Here is a 22720-nt window from a genome sequence, read left to right as displayed (position 1 = left end):
ACCCATTGTTGGAATGTGGGGGTGGTTGGCCTTTTCCACATGGTGGGTATCAGTGATTTAGCTGCCGTCAGTAAGTGTCTTGTGAGGGATTTTTTTATAGGTTTTCAGTGACATGGTGGTGTGGTGTAGTAGCATGGGGAGGGGCTGGAGTGGGAGCTCCGGGTCCGAAATTTCCCGTATTTTGGTGTGTACCATCTCCCAGAATGGGGTGATGGCTTGGCAAGTCCACCATATGTGGATCATAGTGCCTCTCTCTTCACCACAACGCCAGCATTTCTCATCGTTGTCTGGGTTCATGCGATGTAGTACGTCAGGGGTTCTGTACTACATCTCCTGGAATTTTGAGCAGATTGAACTCTTGTGCGTGAGTAGGAAAATCTTATCCCATTCTTGGGCATCGAGCACCTCCCCCGTCTCTCTCTCCATTCTGGCGATGTATTTCGGTGGCAGCCTGTTCTCTCCTTCCAGAAGCAGTGCGTATAGCGCCGAGATTCCCCTCTCCATATGTCGTCTATTGATGCATATTGTTTCAAAGTATGTGGGGTCTCGGTGGATTTGTTGTTTGGCCGTTGTGGAGTTGTAGAAGGATTTGACCTGATTTGACCTGATTTGAACCGATCGAGCACCGTTAGGGCATTATCTGGGATTAGTTTGGGTAAGGTTTTTAGGGAGCCGTTAGTGCACCATTGGCGTCTGTAAGCCCAGTGCGTCCGTCCAAAATTTTTTAGGTCTGCCGGTGTCAGTCCTCCTCCGATTTCTGGGTTGTGGGTGAGAGGTGTGAGTGGGCTGTTGTGTGTTGTCAGCTGTTGGGGGTAACGGAGTGTACACCAAGTCTTGAGGGTTGCGTCTATCAGGGGGTTGCCAGTGCTGAGAGCGTGAGGTGTAATTCCCGTCCTCCATAGTTCCGAGGGTATTTTCCCCTCTGCCTGCGCTATTTCTGCTTTCACCCACAACTTCTTCGTCGGGTGGGAGTGCCAATCAGTGACCCTCAGCAAATGTGTTGTCCGGTAGTAGCCTATGATCGAGGGGAGACCCGTTCCCCCCCGCAGTTTGGGTAGTTCCAGTTGATGCCTACTGATTCTTGGCGCTCTTCTCTTCCATACAAAGTGTCTAATTGCGGTGGAAATGGCTTGGAAAAATGCTCCTTTGGGATGGTGAACGGCACCGTCTGGAAAAGATAGAGGATGCGTGGGAGGATATTCATTTTTATTGCGTCAATACGTCCGAACCACGAGATATAGTGGTCCATCCATTTGTTCATGTCTGCCTGTAGGGAGGTGAGGATTGGGGTAAAGTTCGCCTGGTAGAGGTGTGAAAGTTCTGTGGTCAGCCAAATGCCAAGGTATTTCAATTTGGTGCCGCACCATCTGAATCTAAAGTGGAAACGTATATGTGCCCCAAGATCGGCAATGACAAGATGTTTATGGCCTCCGACTTTTCGGTGATAAGTTTCAGATTCGAGATCCTCCCTAATTGTCTGAATAGGCCTAGTGTGTTTGGAATGGAGACCAGGGGCTGTTCCAGGAAGAAGCGCAGATCATCTGCATACCCGGTGTTCCGTGTTCCCTATTGTGTGTCCCGCGATTCCCCCATCCGTCCTGACCGCCTCCAGGAACGGTTCCAAAGAGAGGGCGAACAGCAGGGGGGATAGGGGACACCCTTGTCATGTACCATTGCGTATTGGGAATGGCTCTGAGAGGGCGCCGTTGACTCTTATTTGTGCCGTGGGTGACGTGTAAAGCGCAGCTATCCAGGCTCGGATGTTGGGTCCGAGTCCCATGTGTTGTAGAGTAGCCGCTAGATAGGACCAGTCCACTCGATCGAAAGCCTTTTCAGCGTCCGTGGAGACCAGGGCCGGACTGGCCCACCGGGATACCGGGAAATTTCCCGGTGGGCCGCATTAAGCTGGGGCCGGGCTGACAGCCCTGATGATTATTATAATAAATCCTCCCCTCGGACTGTGCCAGCCTGTCAGTCCGAGGGGAGGGAGGAGCTTGGGGCTGGTGTGGCTGTCAGCCACTGCAGGGAGACCTGTCAGTCTCCCTGCACAGTCTCCAATAATTTTGGCTGCATGCCCCGCCCCCAAATGGAAGCTCCGCCTCCCGTCCACAAGCTCCGCCCCCACACACAGTGCTGGAAAGCTGCCTACCGGACCAACAGGAAAATAAAGGTATTTACTGTTTTACAGCCCCATACCCACCATACAGCCCCCCACCTTACAGACAGTCCCCCTACCCACCTCACAGCCCCCCTACCCACATCACAGCCCCCCCACATACTATACAGCCCCCTACTGACTATACTGCCCCCCTACCCACATCGCAGCCCCCCTACCCACTATACAGACCCCCTACCCACTATACAGCCCCCTACCCATACCACAGCCCCCCTACCCACTATACAGCCCCCCTGCCCACATCACAGGCCCCCTACCCACCTCACAGCCCCCCTACCTACCTCACAGCCCCCCTACCCACCTAACAGACCCCCTACCCACTATACTACCCCCTACCCACCTTACAGCCCCCTACCCACTACACAGCCCCCCTACCCACTATAGAGCCCCCTACCCATACCACAGCCCCCCTACCCACTATACAGCCCCCCTACCCACCTCACAGCCACCCTACCCAATATACTGCCCCCCCTACCCACCTCACAGCCTCCCTACCCACTATACAGCCCCCCTACCCACATCACAGCCCCCTACCTACCTAACAGCCCCCCTACCCACTATATTGCCCCCCTACCCACCTCACAGCCCCCCTACCCACTATTCAGCCCCCTAAACACCTCACAGCCCCCTAAACACCTCACAGCCCCCCTACCCACTATACAGCCCCCTACTCACTATACAGCCCCCCTACCCACTATACTGCCCCCTACCCACATCACAGCCTCCTACCCACCTCACAGCCCCCCTACCCGCCTCACAGCCCCCCTCTCACCTCACAGCCCCCCTACCCACTATACAGCCCCCCTACCCCTTCACAGTTCCCCTACCCACCTCACAGTCCCCCCACCCAGCTTACAGGACACCTACCCACCTCACAGGCCCCCATCCCCACCATATTATATATATATATATATATATATATATATATATATATATATATATATATATATACATATATATATATATATATATATACATATACACACACATTAATAATATGTAAGGCATATATGTATCAGTGGCGGATCCAGAAGCTAATCTCGGGAGGGGCACTGGCAGATCATTTGAAGAAACAATCCAGGCACAATAACCACTACAGCTCTCTGTAGTGGTTTTGGTGCCAGGATTTGCTGTGGTGCCCTCCCAGAGTAAGTAGTCAAACCGTTTAAAAAAAACAAAAAACGTTTGATAACTTACCCAGGGTCTGCTGGGATAGTGGCTGTAGTGTGTGTGTGTGTGTGAGTGGTGCAGTGTATGTGAGGGTCGCAGTATGTGTATGGAGGGGTAGTGCGTGTGTGAGAGGGGTGCAGTGTATGTATGGGGTAGCAATTTGTATATTGGGAGCAGTGTGTTTGTGTGTGAGTGGTGCTGTGTGTGTGTGTGTGTGTGTGTGTATGTATGGGGGGCTGTGTTTGTATTGGGGCAGTGTGTATAAGGGGGCAGTGTGTGTATTGGGGCAGTGTGTGTAAGGGGAGGGCTGTGTGTGTAAGGGGGGGCTGTGTGTGTAAGGGGGGCTGTGTGTGTAAGGGGGGCTGTGTGTGTAAGGAGGGCTGTGTATGTAAGGGGGGGGCTGTGTATGTAAGGGGGGCTTTGTATGTAAGGGGGGGCGGTGTATGTAAGGGGGGACGGTGTATGTAAGGGGGGACGGTGTATGTAAGGGGGGACGGTGTATGTAAGGGGGGGCTGTGTGTGTAAGGGGGGGCTGTGTGTGTAAGGGGGGCTGTGTGTGTAAGGGGGGCTGTGTGTGTAAGGGGGGCTGTGTGTGTAAGGGGGGTCTGTGTGTGTAAGGGGGGCTGTGTATGTAAGGGGGGCTGTGTATGTAAGGGGGGCTGTGTGTGTAAGGGGGGGCTGTGTATGTAAGGGGGGGCTGTGTATGTGAGGGGGGCTGTGTATGTAAGGGGGGGAGTGTGTATGTGAGGGGGGGCTGTGTATGTAAGGGGGGACTGTGTATGTAAGGGGGGGCTGTGTATGTAAGGGGGGACTGTGTATGTAAGGGGGGGCTGTGTATGTATGGTGGGGCTGTGTATGTGAGGGGGGCTGTGTGTGGTGCAGTGTGTGAGGTGATAGGGGGGCAGATTAAAGATATTATTTTTTTTATTATTAAATAATAACTAACAAATTATAGCTAATGTTCCCCCTCCCTTCTTACCTTTGCTGAGGGAGGGGGAGACATTGCTCTCTTCCAGTCCCTGGTGGTTCTAGTGGAGAGAGTGAACTCTAACCTGCAGCTCAGGTTAGAGTTCACTCTCGCGAGAACGGAGCGTTGCCATGGTAACGCTCCATGCTCGCGAGAGGAGAACCCGGCGGAGCTGCAGAGAAGAGCTCCCCCGGGTTCTCTCTACCTCGCCCTCCCTTGCCGGCCGCCCAGCAATGTGCCTGTGGGCCGGGGAGGAAGATCACTGATCTCCCCTCCGGTCCGTGATGGCAATCAGCAGGGCTGATGCTTGGATAGCACCAGCCCTGCATGGGCCGGCAGGGGAGAGCCTCGGGCAGCAATATTTTCTCGGGGGGGGCAATTGCCCCATTGCCCCCCCCTGGATCCGCCAATGATATGTATATGTATGCATGTCTTGCCACCCCAGATGATTGAGTAATATAAACACATAAAAAAATAAAATATATATATATATATATATATATATATATATAGTGTATATTTGTATATATATATATATATATATATATAATTACTCAATCATCTCGGGTGGCAACACATAGCCATACGTATTACATGTGACAATACATGGCGTAGTTACTTATGGGGCTGGCATTGATTTTTTTCCAGGGCTGCTTTGTATCCCCAGTCCGGCCCTGGTGGAGACCATTCCCCTACCATGCCTTCGAGCCGAGTGGATGATGTTGAGGGCCCGTATGGTGTTATCCCGGGATTCTCTGCCAGGGATAAAGCCCACCTGGTCTGGATGGACCAGGGAGGGCAGCACCCTGTCGAGGCGGAGAGCCATGGTCTTCGCGAACAACTTTAGGTCGGCGTTTAAGAGGGAGATGGGGCGGTAACTCGCGCAGCAGGCTGGATCTTTCCCCTCTTTTGACAGGACTGTTACGACGGCCCGGAGTGTGTCTACCGGGAGTTGTCCGCCATCCAGCAGCGAATTCAGGCCTGTCAATAGGTGTGGCAGCAAGAGGTCTCTGTGTGTTCGGAGGTAGCTCGCTGGGAGTCCGTCTGGGCCCGGAGCCTTGTTTGATTTGGTTAGCTTAAGCGCCGCGGTTAGTTCTTCCAGGGACAGGGGTTGTTCCATTACTGCCGCGGGTAAGTTTGTAAATAGCATTCTTCTATGTAACTGTACATTGCATTCTTCTGTGTAACTGTACATAGCATTCTTCTGTGTAACTGTACATAGCAGTCTACTGTGTAACTGTACATAGCAGTCTACTGTGTAACTGTACATAGCCTTCTACTGTGCAACTGTAGATAACGCACTTCAGTTAAATAGTGCCTGACACTCCGTAAATAGTGGACTTGCATATTGAGTACACCTGTAGTCAGGGAACTCACCAACTGAGTTACTTCACAAGAGGTGCTCCATTGGTCAAAATGATAAAACAGAGCGCTGCAAGCAATCATCTGAACAAACAAAAAAGGGGGGGGGATGAGTATAAGTGGTAACACTGCCAGTTGTGTCTGTAACCCTTGATGGGTTATGCACAGCTCTATATAGCATGCCTGTGATCTATATCATCCACTAAAGTCCACAGTAGCCTAACCTGCCAGCCACATGGGGCACAAAGCCATGACAGCCTGAGGGTGCAATGCGTCCAAGTCATAGCTGAGTCCCAGTCAAAGCTACAGCACATGTGCCTGCCATCGACGGAACTAATGCGGTAAGTCTGGTAACTGGCTAATGAGGTCGCGGAGAAGTGGGTACTCGGGGCCGCCGCACTGCATGGGAAGGTAACCCCCCCACCCACACCGTGGGAGCAGTTATACCGCGAACGGAAGCGTGGGTCGGGTGGGGTGTGGAAGCAGAGGATCTCGCTCGGCGGATGGAGCCGGTGGGCGGGATCCAACACGTGGGACCGCCAGAGTCTTACTCCGGGGTCCCGGCGGTCGGCAACGGAAAGCGGTCGGAAGACCGCTTTCCGGCGGCCGCAAAACGGACGAAAAGTGAAGGGGGCAAAGCCACCCAGAAAAGGTAGAGGGAGGGAGGGAAAAAAGGGAACTCCCCCCCCAAACCCAAGAAAAAAACGATCCCCAGACATGGGGCCCAAAACAGGAAAATGCAGAAAAGTCATAAGAGAAGCAAAAAAGTAGGGACAGAAAAATACAATCTAAATAAATAAATCATAATGGCAGGGGGGCTGACATTCTAAACAAATAAATCCCTGCAGCCATAAGAAGGTAGATGCAGAAAAACAGAGTAAATAAATCAATCAAGCAATCACTAAGCACTTAGCAGGTAGGTGAAGAAAATACAGATAGCTAAATTAATCAGTCACTAGAGCACTAAGAAGGTAGATGCAGAAAATACAGTATAGCTAAATAAATCAATCCTTACAGCACTAAGTAGGTAGAAGCAAAAATACCCTCTAAACAAATAAATCAATACAGTAATAAACATATAAATACAGTAAAATATCCACAACCACACATATAAAACAGGAGGCAGTGGTACTCTGACCTGTACTGTCTGCGGAGCAGCAAAGAAAGAGGAAATAGTTAGTTGGGAGAAGCCTTTTATAGATTCCTGATTTTTTTTGTCTCTGGTGTTTTTATCTCTATGTTAATGTGCTGCTGTGGAGTTCTAGTAAAGAGAGACTTAAGCAAATATGAAGCCTCCTGTCATGCTATAAAATTGATGCATTGTGTGTTTCTGTGTAAGTGTAGGATGCATTGTATGTTTTGGTGTGTCTGTGTGTGAGTAGTGATGCATTGTGTGTTTCTGTGTATTAACTGATGTGAGAAAGCCTGACCTTGATGAACACAAGTCCATTTTCCGCTTATGTAACTAAGTAACCATAATAGTAAACCACCTCATCATTACAGACCAATACAAATTGATATTTCTGTTAAAGTTTCATTGTATGTCCTCAAAGATCCCACCTTCCAGGACTTCACTCAGGTCATCTTCCCACCGGTGCTTATATGTTTAATCACCATAAACCTTGGATTTAGAACAAATGGATTTATACATGACCATTGTAAACCTTTTCTGTTGAGTTCCCAAACAGATGGACATTCTTGGAAATGGACATTTCAGTGAGGCTACTTGTCTGACTCCCTTCTGATTGCCAAACTCACTTAGCTGTATATGCCCAAAGAAATCACTTGGACTCAGGGGAACTGATTAAATACACTTTTTATGAATCTCCTGGTAAGGACTATTGTATTTTTATTTATTTTTTACTGTGAACCAAATACATTCCAACAGCAGATTATTTACCATATCCTTGTTTGAAACGTAGTAGGTCATGTAGCCAATATGTTTTACAATGATACATATATAACCTGTATTAAATGCTTTACATAACGTAAACATACTTTTTATATTGTGTTACTATATATACAGTAACAAGTACCTTACAATTTTAGACAGTGTCTGCAATATTATAATCGAAGCAGAAATTAAAATATTTGAAACATAATTGATTATTGCATTTCTGGGTATTCAATTTACTTTAAATGCCATGACAATGCGTACAAATATCATGTTGATTTACTAGAAGCATAAAGAATTTTGCTGGTGCTAAAAGCAGTTATGCTGAAAATAATAGGGTTAAAGGAGCACTATAGTGCCAGGAAAACAAACTTGTTTTCCTGGCACTATAGGGTCATTAGGTCCCCCCCACCCTCAGGGCCTCACTCCCGCTGGGCTGAAGGGGTTAAAACCCCTTCAGCCACTTACCTTTCTCCAGCACCGGGCTCCCTCTGTGCTGGGGAACTCTCCACCCCCTGCCGACGTCAGATCCGAATGCACATGCGCGGCAAGAGCCGCGCACGCATTCAAGCAGCCCATATGAAAGCATTACTCAATGCTTTCCTATGGACGTCCAGCGTCTCAGTGAGAATCGTGGAAGTGCCTCTAGCGGCTGTCAGTGAGACAGCAACTAGGGCTGGATTAACCCTCAGTGAAACATAGCAGTTTCAACTGCAGGGTTAAAACTAGAGGGACCTGGCACCCAGACCACTTCATTGAGCTGAAGTGGTCTGGGTGCCTATAGTGGTTCTTTAAGTATGTGAATTATAATTGCAATGAGAGAAACCTCATCACCGTTTGCAGGTAAAAAAAAATGTTCACTTGGGTCTGTGAGATGGCATCATGCAAAACTGGGTATGTCTTGCATGAAAAATGATTTTACTATCAGAGAACAATGTCCTGACCAAATATTCAAGGCGACTGAGGACTCTATGAAGGCCTTCAGCCAGGAGGATTTTTAGTAGCATTTTTTTTTACATTGAGATATCAATTGTTTGGCCATTTTCAAGGTCAAAGACAGAACATTGAAGAAATAAACTCTTCAATAAACATTTTGATAGGTAAATATAAAATAATTTCTTGCTACCGATAATCCCCCTCCTCAATCCCCTCCTCCCCAAATGTATGGATTTTAAGGGGTTAACTCCTTAGGGAGGTAATGCCTTCTGGGTGAGATTCTATGGTCAAGAGATTGAGCATCTCCTGGCTCTGTTTTCCTCAGTCATGACCTTTAATCTAAAATGTTGCACTATTAGGGTAAAGGAAAGGGCTGCATATACAGTTCCTCTGCAGAGACGTAGAGGACAAGTATTGAGTCTTAGAACACATAGCTAGTTTTTTTTTTAAAGTAGATGCCAATGGCTGAGCAAAAGGGAAGGGAAGGGAAGTTATTGTTTTGGGCAAATTTCATATTTGAAACTTTTGCAATGAAAAGCAAACGTTAAAGGGACACTATAGTGACCAAAACAACTTTAGTTTAATGAAGCAGTTTTGGTGTATAGATCATGCCCCTGCAGTCTCACTGCTTAATTATCTTCCATTGAGGAGTTAAATCGCTTTGTTTATACAGCCCTAGTCAGACCTTCCTGCATGTGACTTACACAGCCTTCCTAAACACTTCGTATAAAGAGACATCTAAAGTTTACTCTTAAACTTTGTTGTTTTGCAACTTAAATTATGTTTAAGTTAGAATTTCTTATCTCTTGCTCTGTTAATAGCTTGTTAGACCCTGCAGGAGCCTCCTGTAGGTAATTAAAGTTCATTTTACAGATCAGGAGATAAAAACTTTTAAAGAAAGTTACATCTGATTGAACATGAAACCCTTTTGTCAGTCACAGCCAGGGGAGGTGTGGCTAGAGCTGCATAAACAGTGATTTAACTCCTAATTAACGATGACTTGAGCAGTGAAACTTCAGAGGTATGATATATACACAAAAACTGCACTGCCTAAATACAAAATAAACAAAAATCGCTATTTTGTCGATATACCTCAAATTAATACTTGCATGCTTTCAATTATGCTTTTTTCATTGATTTATATCTAAAACAGCTTGCAAAAGTTGCAGTTCTGCTTTTGCCAGTCATCGCCTTCTAACCCCGCCCAGACTTTCTTCTGTAACTGTCCAATCACAGACTTCCCAATGCAGCTCAATAAACAGTGTTTGCAAGGAAGGCGCCACTTGAGTTTAGCTCCACTAAGCTAAAACCAAACCAGGAAGTAACAGGACCTATTGTCTGCTTGAAAGCCAATGGGGTGAAACCAGGTTAATTTCTAAAAAAAAAAAAAAAAATTGAATTTCTATTGAAATCTGCAATTTTTTGCTAAATGAAATAATGAAGAAATACTCTTCACACATAACGCTTTTCAGCAATCTAAAGTGCTTAAAAGGTATGGAGTGTCCTATGAAGTTAATGCAATGATTTTGACAGAGAAGAGGTTTGCGTATAGGACTGAGAGTTTATATTGCAACTATCTGAAACAAAAATCGGCTTGCTAATTTCTTAAAAACAGCAATTACACTACATTGCAAAGTGATAATAAACATAAATATCACAACAGAAAATTAACTAAGCATTATAAAGTGATTTTTAATGTTTCAATATTAAATATCAATTTATATTTAAATCAGCCAATGTCAAATTTACATTTTTGATATAAAAATAAACATAGTAGTTATTTTATCTACTTAAAAATGATAAATGACTACAAAACTTTGTGGTGTTTAGGGCAGAGTTATTTCTGTTCCAAGAAGCTGAGTGCAGTGATGCTTTAAATAAACAGAAGCAAGTTTGAAAAAAAAAAAAAAAAAAAAAAAAAGAAGAAAAAAAACAGATGGTGTAGTATAGTACCTGGCAAGCAGCTATATAAATCAGAGACAGAAGAAACTCACAGCAGCAGTTGTCAAGAACAGACAGTCAAACATGCCCGCCAAAGCTCCCATTAAAAAGTCCCCAGCAAATGCTGCTGCAGCCAAGCCTGAACCTAGCAAGCCAGAACCGGCACCAGTGGTACCTGAACCTGTCCAAGAAGCCCCAGCTCCTGCCCCAGAGGCCCCAGCTCCTGCCCCAGAAGTCCCTGCTGCTGAGGTCCCTGCCCCAGCCCCTGAGGCCCCTGAGGCTCCTGCCCCAGCTGCAGAAACTCCTGCCCCACTGGCAGAAGTAGAAAAGCCTGTGGAAGCAGCACCCGTTGCACCTCCTGAACCAGAAGCCCCAAAAGAAGGTATTTATTTTCTCTATTTTTTTTTTATTTCTACAATTTGGAGATGCATAGGCCATAATTATTTAATGAAAGCTCAAATGAAATGGCAAATCTGGAACAGTCACCGTAGACATCAATGGAATATTTCTGCTGTTTGGTCTAAAATCGAATCAATAAAAACATAGAAAAAAAGTTACTTACGCACTATTGCAAATCCCTATGCTTATTTAAATTACTAGAGTTTTTGTTGGTATCACTCCAATGGCCATTAAAGTGTAAGCTCACCTACAGGTGTTTTATAGTCATTTCTGCTGCCAAGGAGTAGTGGGAGTTTGAGTGCGGGACTTAATTTTGTATGCCAAAATCTAATCAATTCACTCAGAATTTTTCCTTTTCTACATTGATAATTTTACGTTACAATTCCTCATTATGAGAATGAAGAAGCGATAGGAAATAAGTTGTGTTTAAAAAATCTTTTAAACACAAATCTTTTTACATGAGTAAATGAATTTCTCTTGAAACAAAGGTTTGGATCTCATAATAATTTTTTTTTACAAACAGACTTTTCTGAAATATCGAAGCTTGTATTAATATACAGTATATTGTTATTAAATGTTTGACTAAAGTCCAATGAAGAACAATGGTTGGGGATTGTTGGAAATTGCACATTGAAACATTTAAAGTAGATATCATATTTTAGGCTAAAATAATCTAAAACCCATAGCTGGCTTGGAGAATTTTTCCAATTGAACTATTTTGGCCTATGATGTGGAAAATTCACTTTGAATTTAGTTGACACTTTAGTGATTAACACGGTGGGTTTATTTACTAAACAGTGAATTTTAGTACAATGAAATCCAAATTGCAAAATCTAGGCTCAAATAATTGATTTATAATAATTTTCAACCCAGCTATAGTCATAGCGTGGCTAATTGAAACTAAATCTTACTGTTTTCTGTTCACTGCAATTCACTGTTTAGTATATAAATCCCACTAACACTTATAAAGAGTGAAACGTTGGCAAGCTTTGCCAAACTATAAAACGCTATTAAAATAATAATGTTTGATTTACTTATTTAGGATTGAATTAAAACAGATAATAATTGCACTGTTCTTACAAATAGCATAATTCCTTTTTATTTCTAAATTTGAATTTTGAAGTATGATTTTATTTTGCAACTATAAAATGGAAGTGGTATAGATAAAAGGCAGTTTTGCAGTTTTAAAGGGTACAAAATAGGATACCACAGTGCATGTGTTAGGAGGCAGCACCTGGTCCTGCTTCTTATATTACAATTCAGAGATTTTATTAGAATATCAGCAAGGATGTAAAGCTTGCTATAAATATATTTGAAGCCAGACAGTTGCAATATAAATTTTCTTCTGATCACTTGCTTTATTAAAATGACATATACAGCTTCTTATGGAAACCTTGAAATATTTTACGTTTGCATGAATCAAACCTCGCTTTTATTTTTGGCCATTTTTGATTGTGGTATAAGCAGGGTGACCAGATCCAGCATGTTTTCTGGCACACATATCATCATATATACATATTGATTGGCAGCACGTGAAAAGGGTAAGCCTATAATATGTAGAATTCAGAAGGTGGAATATGGGATTAAGCAATTAGGCAATGAAGACTCCTGCAGAATATTATTATACACACTGCAGGGCAACCATGGTGGATCTGGTCATCCTGATTATAAGGGAGCCCTGACCATGTATTTTTGACATGACATCCACGCTGGCTTGACAGGTTTCCCTTGTAAACCAGCATGGAAGAGAGCGCACATCGGATCAATGCTGTGCTCCTCAGACATCAAAGTACATAGGAACTTTTCATTGAATGGCAATATTCTTGTATGTGTCACTGGTTAAAGAACTAAATTGCTCATAGTGGTCTACATATATTTAAATGTGTAATGTGGTATGTGTTGTGCTCCTATAAAGGGGACTGTGTGTGTGTGTGTGTGCGTGTGTGCGTGTGTGCGCGCGTATATATAAATATTTATATATTGAGGAATTACTCTTTGAATGCTAAGACTGTGAGTGCTGAAAAATATAAGGATTTGGCACCACTTAATTGCATTTATTATTTTTACAAAACAATGGTTGGGCTCACATATAGGACTACAATGATTTTGCACTCCCCACTATACGCAAGCACTCTCAACCTATGATCCCATGAATGAAATAATGCCTGCTCATGCCATCCAAATATTTCTACAGATGGTAGTATACATGAGTATGTAGATATTGTTCACTGTCTTAAAATCCACAGTGACGGTTACTTCTATAAAAGAGTATTGAAAATATAAATATAAATGATAGATAGATAGATAGATCACATGTTACTATTCACGTTCAACATATATTTTATTTCATAATATTTTAAATCTATAAAATAGTTTTAATGCAGAAATTTATGATAGCATCAGAGAGGGGATATCTGTCTCATCGTCCACTTGTAAAATACACTCCCTCTAGAGTTTGTACTCAAGTGGCTTGCCATATGTGGCAATGCCTCTTGCAATGCTATTTATGTAATTGTTATAGACTATTTATAATTCTTAGGCATTAATGACAGACACTTTAAGTGAGCCTCTAAAGTTGATGGACAGTTTATCCCACTTACATAAGCAATGAATGAAAAAGAAACCCATAATGGAAATAAAGTCAAAGTAAAGTATTCTCGATGAAAGCATGTACAAGAGAATGAGATTATAAAAAAAAAAAACCCCAAAAAACAGTGCTTTGAAATACTCTGTCACACTATATGAATTTCAATAGAAAACAAGAAGTATAATATGTATCTAAGCAAGAAAAAAATGCACAAAAAGTGCTGAATAAAAAACGTATTTATTAGGAGTTATGTAAAATGAGACAAAACATTACACAATCAGGAAAAAAACACTATAATCACAGTAAATAAAACAGAATTTAACCGCTTATGATTAACGGATACATTTTGTAAAGCCATTTGATTAAGAATTCTATATAAGAAGTATTAAAGGAACTCTCCAAGCACCATAACCACTGCATCAACTGAACTTAGCCTGTCTGTGCAGAGCACAGATCATTGATTGAGATCACTCAGCTGATGCTCTCAGCCAATGAGGTGGACTGAAGTGCAAGGTTTAGCGCAGGGGAGCTAATGAAAGCTCCTTGCAGGAGCTTCCGTCAGAAGAAGAGGAGGTAGCGCAGCAGTAGCGCCTGGCAGGCCCCAGGTGAGTTGTCAAACTATTCTCAGAATGGTCTGATTTCTTACCCTGGATAATGTTAGGGCATGTCTGACATTATACCCACTACAGCAGGCTGTAGTGGTTATGGTGCTTAAAGTGTTCTTTAAGTAAATTCTAAAAACAGAAAACTAGATCTCCCAGGAGACCACCAAAGGAAGGCTTATTTCTGGTTCTAATATTTCATATCTTTATTGCATATTATTGGCAGTGGTAGCCCAATATGACGGCCAGGAACATGCTTTTCCTGTTGTGAGCTTATCGCTTTATGCTGCCTATTGACTGTAGGTCTTAGCTGTTAATAGGCAGAACTACTGCCAGTATGCTTTGGTAATTGAAAGATGCTTCATCTACATTTTACATAAAAAAGAGACATTTAGAGAAGGTTTCTGTAAAATCTGTAAAATCTATTAAATTTGACAGTACTAACTGATCTAGGGCAGTGATGACTAACTTTGTCATCTCCGATATTTAGGAACCACATTTCCAACTTGAATAGAAGGCATCAAGAATAAATATGATTGGGTTGTTTATGAATTAACATTTTACCCTATAGACAAGGACTGACTTCTATGGACTTTTCATTGAAGGCTTATTCACCTATATCCCTTTATACTGTGTTAGCTTATTTCCGTAATTTGAAAATGTGTTTTTTTTACTAGACATCATAGTAAACGTTACACAAAAAGTTGTTTGCATATAAGAGCCAATTTCAGTATCAATGTCAGCTATAAAGTACCGATGCAAAAAATATACATAAAATAGTGCTATAATACTTATAGTATTATATAACATAGCACAATTCTATGTATAATTTACTGTAAGTATTATATAACAACATAGCACAATTTTATATATATTTTAACTCTACGTATTATATAACAACATAGCACTATTCTATGTATATTTTTTTGCAACTGGCACTTTATAGGTGACATTGATACTGAAATTAGCACTAATATGTAAACAACTTTATTTGTTAATTTTGCGATGTTTTGCATTTATAGTATTATAAAACATAGCACTATTTTATGCATTGGCACTTTATACATTGATCCCGAAACTGGCTCTTATATGCCAACAGCTTTTTGTGTAAAGTTTACTATGATGTGCACTTATTTGTAAACAACTTTTTGTGTAATGTTTGCCATGTTCTGCACTTTATATACACCGTATTGTTTGTTTTTATTTATAATGTTTGCATTGGCACTTTATAGGTGACATTGATACTGAAATTAGCACTAATATTTAAACAACTTTATTTGTTAAGTTTGCGATGTTTTGCATTTATAGTATTATAAAACATAGCACTATTTTATGCACATTTTTGCATTGGCACTTTATACATTGATCCCGAAACTGGCTCTTATATGCCAACAGCTTTTTGTGTAAAGTTTACTATGATGTGCACTTATTTGTAAACAACTTTTTGTGTAATGTTTGCCATGTTCTGCACTTTATATACACCGTATTGTTTGTTTTTATTTATAATGTTTGCATTGGCACTTTATAGGTGACATTGATACTGAAATTAGCACTAATATTTAAACAACTTTATTTGTTAAGTTTGCGATGTTTTGCATTTATAGTATTATAAAACATAGCACTATTTTATGCACATTTTTGCATTGGCACTTTATACATTGATCCCGAAACTGGCTCTTATATGCCAACAGCTTTTTGTGTAAAGTTTACTATGATGTGCACTTATTTGTAAACAACTTTTTGTGTAATGTTTGCCATGTTCTGCACTTTATATACACCGTATTGTTTGTTTTTATTTATAATGTTTGCATTGGCACTTTATAGGTGACATTGATACTGAAATTAGCACTAATATTTAAACAACTTTATTTGTTAAGTTTGCGATGTTTTGCATTTATAGTATTATAAAACATAGCACTATTTTATGCACATTTTTGCATTGGCACTTTATACATTGATACCGAAACTGGCTCTTATATGCCAACAGCTTTTTGTGTAAAGTTTACCATGATGTGCACTTATTTGTAAACAACTTTTTGTGTAATGTTTGCCATGTTCTGCACTTTATATACACCGTATTGTTTGTTTTTATTTATAATGTTTGCATTGGCACTTTATAGGTGACATTGATATTGAAACTGGCTCTTATATGCAAACAACTTTTTTTGTTTGTTTAGGGTTCGCCATGGTGAACATTTTGTGTTCATAATTGTATTTTTTTTACAGATTTTTTTTTTTGAAGCGCTACACTACATTTTAAAGTTTATACTTCATGCTTAAATATCTTCTTTATGACAAGTGGAAGTTATTTTTTTAAACTTTGCGCTCTAAATATTTGCTGTATATATATATATATATATGTGTGTGTATATATATATATATATATATATATATATATATTAATTAGGCCATAATAGACTTTTTGAAAGGTTCTCCCAGTCAGTTACATTTTCCTTTCAGCTCCTTTGGTCTCAGATTTGAAGTTCAATTTGAATTGCCTGCAATGCTACTGTTGCTGGCAATGCATATTTTGCACTTGTTCATGGGAGCAATAAATGTCATGTTCCATTTTTACAGGAGGCTTTGGGAATTTAAAACATTTAGCAGCCAAGTGTCCTTCTTAATCACACCCATGCTTATCTGTGAGACAAAACTACTACATAGAAACAAGATCCAGATAATGTTTATCTACTTCAGACACATATTTTACATTTGAATTCAATTTAAAGTTTTCTTTGTAAATTCAAAATTGTATATTAAAATAGTCAGACACGTATGTGTTTAAATAAATATAACTGCTACTCTCCTCTGCTGACTTCATTGAATATTGCTTTCCCCGCACTGCAATTAGGCCCACCATAAAATATTTTTAGCATCATTCAATCAGAAAAGTCTTGCAAAGTCATGCACAACCACCAGGGGGCGTTGCTACGGACGGGGCTAATTAACCTGGGCTGAAACCCCAAGCGGAGTCCTCAAAAGTCCTGGTTCAGATTTTAGCACTTTTTCTTTGTTAGCTTCAAGTCTCCTGATTATTTCTCAAGTTGTAACATTGAGAGAGAAGTAACACCAATTGCAGATCTTCCAATAGTCCATTCTTCCTCTAGTTATGGGATTTCAAATTATTATACTTACTCAATAATTTAACATACAAGAAGCAGAGTTTTGAATAGCAAAAAAATATTGGGAGGAATGGGCGTACAATCTACCCCTGGACAATTTGACAAAGACTTGGCAATCACTGGTCACTTGAGTGAGTTTTGGAGACCATCCTGAGTGATGATTTATGTGGTCTAGAAGTAAGGCTAAAGATTGCTGCTGTTGCCAAGGAACACAAATCAATATTAAGCACCATAGGAACAGTGTGTACTCTGGAGTGTGGCAACAAACAAGATAATGGGATTAACATAAATGCAGCATGGGGGAATCTAGGTCAGTGGGTAAGGAACAGGGCAGTATATCAGGAACAGAATTATTACAAAGCAGTAAAAAAAATGCTAATTAATGGTATCTTATTTGGTTCAGTCCAAATTTCTCCATGTCCTAACTACAGGCGCAAACTGCAACATGGTACACAATGATAAATCAAATATAAAAATAAAGCTTAGATTACTTTTTTTAAATTTACCTTTTCAAATGATCAAAAAAGGCTATAAATCAAGATATTGCGACATTTTACTGTGTTAACATAATCAGTCAAAGTTCCAATGTTTGGTATATGACTGCATTTTTAAAACTGGTCTTAAAAGTTTCTTAGGATTGTCAGCTTCAGACAATAATTGAATTTATTAAATTATTAGGGAATGTTAAAGAAGCACCTTTCAATTATAATAGAGCACAGGCAGGAGTAGAGAGGGAAATATTTTTTATTTATTTTTATTTTAAAAAGTGTGGCTGGTTAACACACCTACCAGCTGCCCCTCTTAAGGAAGCAGAGTTACTATTTTGGGCCCAGTTCCCTCTGTCCCTCTTTTATATACTAATGTACCTAGGAGCTCAGTATTGTTGATGTGTCAGAATTTATAGCAAAACTTCACAGCAATAATACTTACAGTAATGTGCCTTAAACTGGAAATAAATGTGTTTAGAATTTATGTATCTATTTACTTTTATGAATCTATGTAAATATATTGTTCTTGTTTGTTGTACATTGTTCTTGTTCTAAGTTACATTTTAGTTGCATAAATTATTCTTAGTAAGTCACCTAAAAATTCTCAGAGCAGCCCTTGCTACACCCACACTCACACCCCTAAAATTAGGTGTCTTTCTTTGTAAGTTAAAATGTTAAAATGTTTGGGTCATTGTTTCGTATTTTAGACTGTATGTAACAATTCTTAAAGACAACCTATATAGTGTGTTGGGTACTACTGGACCCGGGACACGCTTTGCATTTTTTTCATCATATGAAGAAAACATACATCTCCTGTTCTCTGAATCAAGCTCATGTATTTTGATACTGAGTATTTAGGGGACACTTTTATATTTACTTTAATTTGTGTATACAGTATACTTAGGATCCACGTGTCACACAGTTTTCTCATGTTCTCAACCACCAGACTATGGAAGAAAGTGTAGGACGTGGGTCTTACCAGCAGGTGAATGCATGAGAATGTCATAAGCTGCATGTCTAATTCCTTGCCTTAGCTGCATTACGGCCATACAAATTCAATGTGTACAGTAGAAGTAGTAGTTTTAAAAGGACACTCTAAGTACCAAAATAACTTTTGTGTAATTACGCAGTTTTGGTGTATAGGTCATGCTCCTGCAGTCTCACTGCTCAATTCTCTGCCATTTAGGAATTACATCATTTTGTTTATGCAACCTTAGTCATACCTCCCTGCACCCCATACCTCATATGCAAAACTGTTGCTGTCTGAAGCACACCTGAAACAAAACTGGAACTTTTCCAGGAGGAAGAAGAATCTAGCATATACTGAAAAGCAGGGCCGTCTTTAATTTGGATTGGACCCTGGGCAAGCATTTACTTGGGCCCCCCTGACTACATATAGATACGCACAAATACACTACCTGACACACACACGCAGATACACACTGAACGCATATAGATACACACAAGAACATACAGATACACACAGACTACATATAGATACACTGACACACACATAGACACACACAGATACAAACACTGGCATGCATGCAGATACAAAGGTACACACACTGACTTCATATAGATACACCGACACAAACACTGACACCCATACAGACACACAGATACACAACCTGACACACATGCAGATATACAGATACAAACACTGACACATACAGATACACACACAAACACAAATGGACAACATACAGATACAGAGACACATTCTGACAGACGTACTGACACAGGCAGCCATACTGAAACACACATACACAAAGACATACTGAACCACACAGACACTGACGGACTCACACACACAGACATACAGATACACTGACAGACATACCGGCCCATATACACACAGACAGATGGACATACTGAAACACACATACACTGACAAACATATTGACAAACACAGACATACAGAACCACACAGACACTGACATTCTGGCACACATACACACAGACAGACAGACAGACATACTGACACACTGACAGACTCACACACACACACACACACACACAGACCTACTGACACACTGACAGACTCACACACACAGACATACTGAGACACTGACAGACTCTCTCTCTCTCACACACACACACAGACATACTGACACACTGACAGACATACACACATATACTGACAGACATGCACACATACTGAACCACACAGACACTGACAGATTCACACACACAGACATACAGATACACTGACAGACATACTGGCACACTAACACATACACACATACATATATACTGACACTGACACACACACACACACACACACTCATGCAAAATTTGATAACCACCCTCCAGTTTCTTACCTTTTCCTGGAGGGTGGCTTCCCTGGGGTCCAGTGGGCTGGCTGGGGTGGCTGGGAGTTAAGCTCTCCCGGCCTGGCCCCCTCCGGAACAGCTTCTTCCTCCCTCCTGTTTCTGTGGGAGGAAGTGACGCGCGGCTGTCACTTCCTCCCAGTCGGCTGCCGAAAAGCAAGGGCCCGGTCGCGCTGTTGAAGCGCCACAGCGCCCGACCGGGCCCCTGCTGACACAGGCCCACCTGGTGGCCCTAAGAGCATGGGCCACCCGATGGGCCCCCATAGTTTGCGGGCATAGGGCAAACGGAGCAGCTGTCTTGGGCCCCCCAGCAGGGACAGGGCCCGGGGCAGCTGCCCCGTTTGCCCCGCGTTAAAGACGGCCCTGCTGAGAAGAACAATCTGCCTACAGTTAATAATGGTGGTGGTTCGGTGAAGCCCTGGGTCTGCTTTGCATTCTCTAAGACTGGAAATCTGCAGAGTGTGGAAGGCAAGATTGATTCCCTGAAGTATCAAGAAATCCTAGGAGAAAACGGTGTGCCGTTTGTGAGGAAGCTGAAGCTTGGGCGTCATTGGATCTTCCAATAAGACAATGATCCCAAGCATACCTCGAATTCCACCAAGGCTTGGTTGCAGAAGAAGTCCTGGAAAATTTTACAGTGGCCATCACAGTCACCTGACTTAAACCCCATAGAAAATCCCTAGTGGAATTTGAAGAAGGCAGCTGCAGAATGCAAACCTTACTGAACTGGAGGCCATTGCTCATGAGCAATGGGCTATGGTTCCTAAGGAATGCTACTAGAAGCGGGTGTCTGACTATAGCCTACCGAAGATCCACAAGCAACAGAAGATTTTGACAGGCAGACCCATTGTCTCTGGCAACAATAATGACCCAAAATGTTAGTGTCTACTTGGACCATATTATGAAACCATTGGTTGCACAGCTACCGTCATACCTAAGAGACACAAAACAAACCTTAGCAGTCCTGACTCAAACCCAACTACCAAACAAGGCTATCATCTGCAGCTTGGACGTGGAGTCCTTATATAGCTCAATACCTCACCCAATAGGGATAAAACATACAGAGCATTTCCTGAGGAGGAGAGGGGCATCCCTAGACAAACATAGTGACCTGGTATTGGACCTCCTAAGATTTGTGTTAACACACAACTTCTTCCTTTTTGATGGGGTATACTACCACCAGGTGCAGGGGACTGCTATGGGGACATCTTGCGCGCCCTCATATGCCAACCTGCACCTGGGTTGGTGGGAGGAGCAAGTGGTATTCGCATCTCCCCCATCAAATCCCCTGACCCAGTACATACATCTCTGGAAAAGATACATAGATGACATTATAATCATCTGGACTGGGTCAGGGGATCAGTTTAGGCAATTCACACATAGCCTCAACACTAATGAATTGAACCTTAAATTCACCGCCGAAATAGGCACTCCATCCTTAAGTTTCCTCGACCTCATGGTATCCCCACTACAAGAAGGGGTCATTAAGACTAACCTGTTCAGAAAGAGTACAGCGACAAATAATCTTCTAAATTGGAAAAGCCATCACCCAATTCAACAGAAGCGGGGAATACCAACGGGCCAGTACTTACGCCTGAGACGTAACTGTTCCGATTGTTCTGATTTAGAAGATTTTAAGACACAAGCAAGAGACCTGCGACAAATGTTCAGGTCCAAAGGGTACCCCAATAAATGCCTCAAGAGGGCATACCATAGGGCTCTCCTAACGGAACAGGAAGACCTATTAAAAGAAAAAGGAGTTGTCCCTTCAATATCAAAAGATGGTGAACAGAAACAACTTAGGTGTATTGCCACCTTCGATGCCGGTTGGGATCAGGTCAGAACCATCATGAATCGCTTCTGGCCTCTCCTGAAACAGGATACACACCTTAGAGATGCCCTCCCTTCTTATGCTTCTTTGACAGCCAGAAGGGGTAATAATTTGAAAGATATTTTGGTGCACAGCCACTTTCAAATGAATAAACCACCCACTCACTGGCTGTCGCCAAAAATTAAAGGCACCTACAAATGTGGTAGGTGCAAAGCCTGTAGGTACATTAATACCAACTCAAAAAACTTCAGTAATAGCTCTAATACCGAAAACTTCACCTCACCCTCTTTCTTCAATTGCAATTCGAAGGGTGTGATATATCTCATCACTTGCCAATGCCATGTGATGTACGTGGGAAAAACCTTCAGACCATTTAAGAAACGCATTTTAGAACACATAAACTCAGTCAAAACAACTAGAAACATCGAAACATCTGTCTCCAGGCATGTGAAAACAGTCCATAATGGAGACATTAATACCCTCAAATTTCAAGGCATAGAATTAATCAAACAGGACCAGAGGAAAGGCAACTGGGACCAACGTCTAAGAAGACGCGAATGTTATTGGATCTATCGCCTAAAAACTCTGTCTCCTAAAGGTCTTAATGAGGGCTTCTCATACTCCCCCTTCATCTAGAAGTCTCTTCAGACAAAACACATATTTATCTTGTATATTTGTAAATAGCCTATTTCATCTATCTTAATTACAATTTTTTTATTCATTTCTTTGATCAATTCACGGGATTTCTGTTTAACATTATTACTATTATTATTTTTTTCATATATCACTGCATTATGATTTGAACTGTAGGACATTATTTTGTCCCATACTTACCGTCTAGTTTCTCCCCTTTGTTATGGACTTTTCACTGACGAACTAAGGGAGATTTCCCCTATAAATTTTTAATTTTAC

At 41.7% G+C, this 22720-nt stretch overlaps 2 protein-coding genes across 3 annotated transcripts in view; one reads left to right on the top strand and one right to left on the bottom strand.

Annotated features, from left to right (window-relative positions):
* LOC134609172 (acidic mammalian chitinase-like) overlaps positions 1–22720 on the bottom strand; it is a 136066-nt gene that overhangs the window by 58495 nt on the left and 54851 nt on the right. Inside the window, exon 1 of one of the 2 annotated variants that reach the window (XM_063452696.1) lies at positions 10459–10537. The exons of the other annotated variant lie outside the window; for it this stretch is intronic. The gene's annotated coding sequence lies outside the window, so the exon portion shown is untranslated. Of the gene's footprint in view, positions 1–10458; positions 10538–22720 lie in introns of those variants that run through there. 2 annotated transcript variants of the gene reach the window in all.
* Positions 10480–22720, top strand: part of IGFN1 (immunoglobulin like and fibronectin type III domain containing 1) — a 94913-nt gene continuing 82672 nt past the window's right edge. Inside the window, exon 1 of the mRNA XM_063452660.1 lies at positions 10480–10828. Within this exon, the coding sequence (XP_063308730.1) occupies positions 10531–10828 (298 nt within the window). The 5' untranslated portion in view covers positions 10480–10530. The remainder of the gene's footprint in view (positions 10829–22720) is intronic.

The sequence above is a fragment of the Pelobates fuscus genome, chromosome 1 (genome assembly GCF_036172605.1).
Source record: "Pelobates fuscus isolate aPelFus1 chromosome 1, aPelFus1.pri, whole genome shotgun sequence".
Classification (NCBI taxonomy): Eukaryota; Metazoa; Chordata; class Amphibia; order Anura; family Pelobatidae; genus Pelobates; species Pelobates fuscus.
The sequence above is the reverse complement of the archived record's forward strand: the minus strand, read 5'-3'. Positions and strand labels throughout refer to the sequence as shown.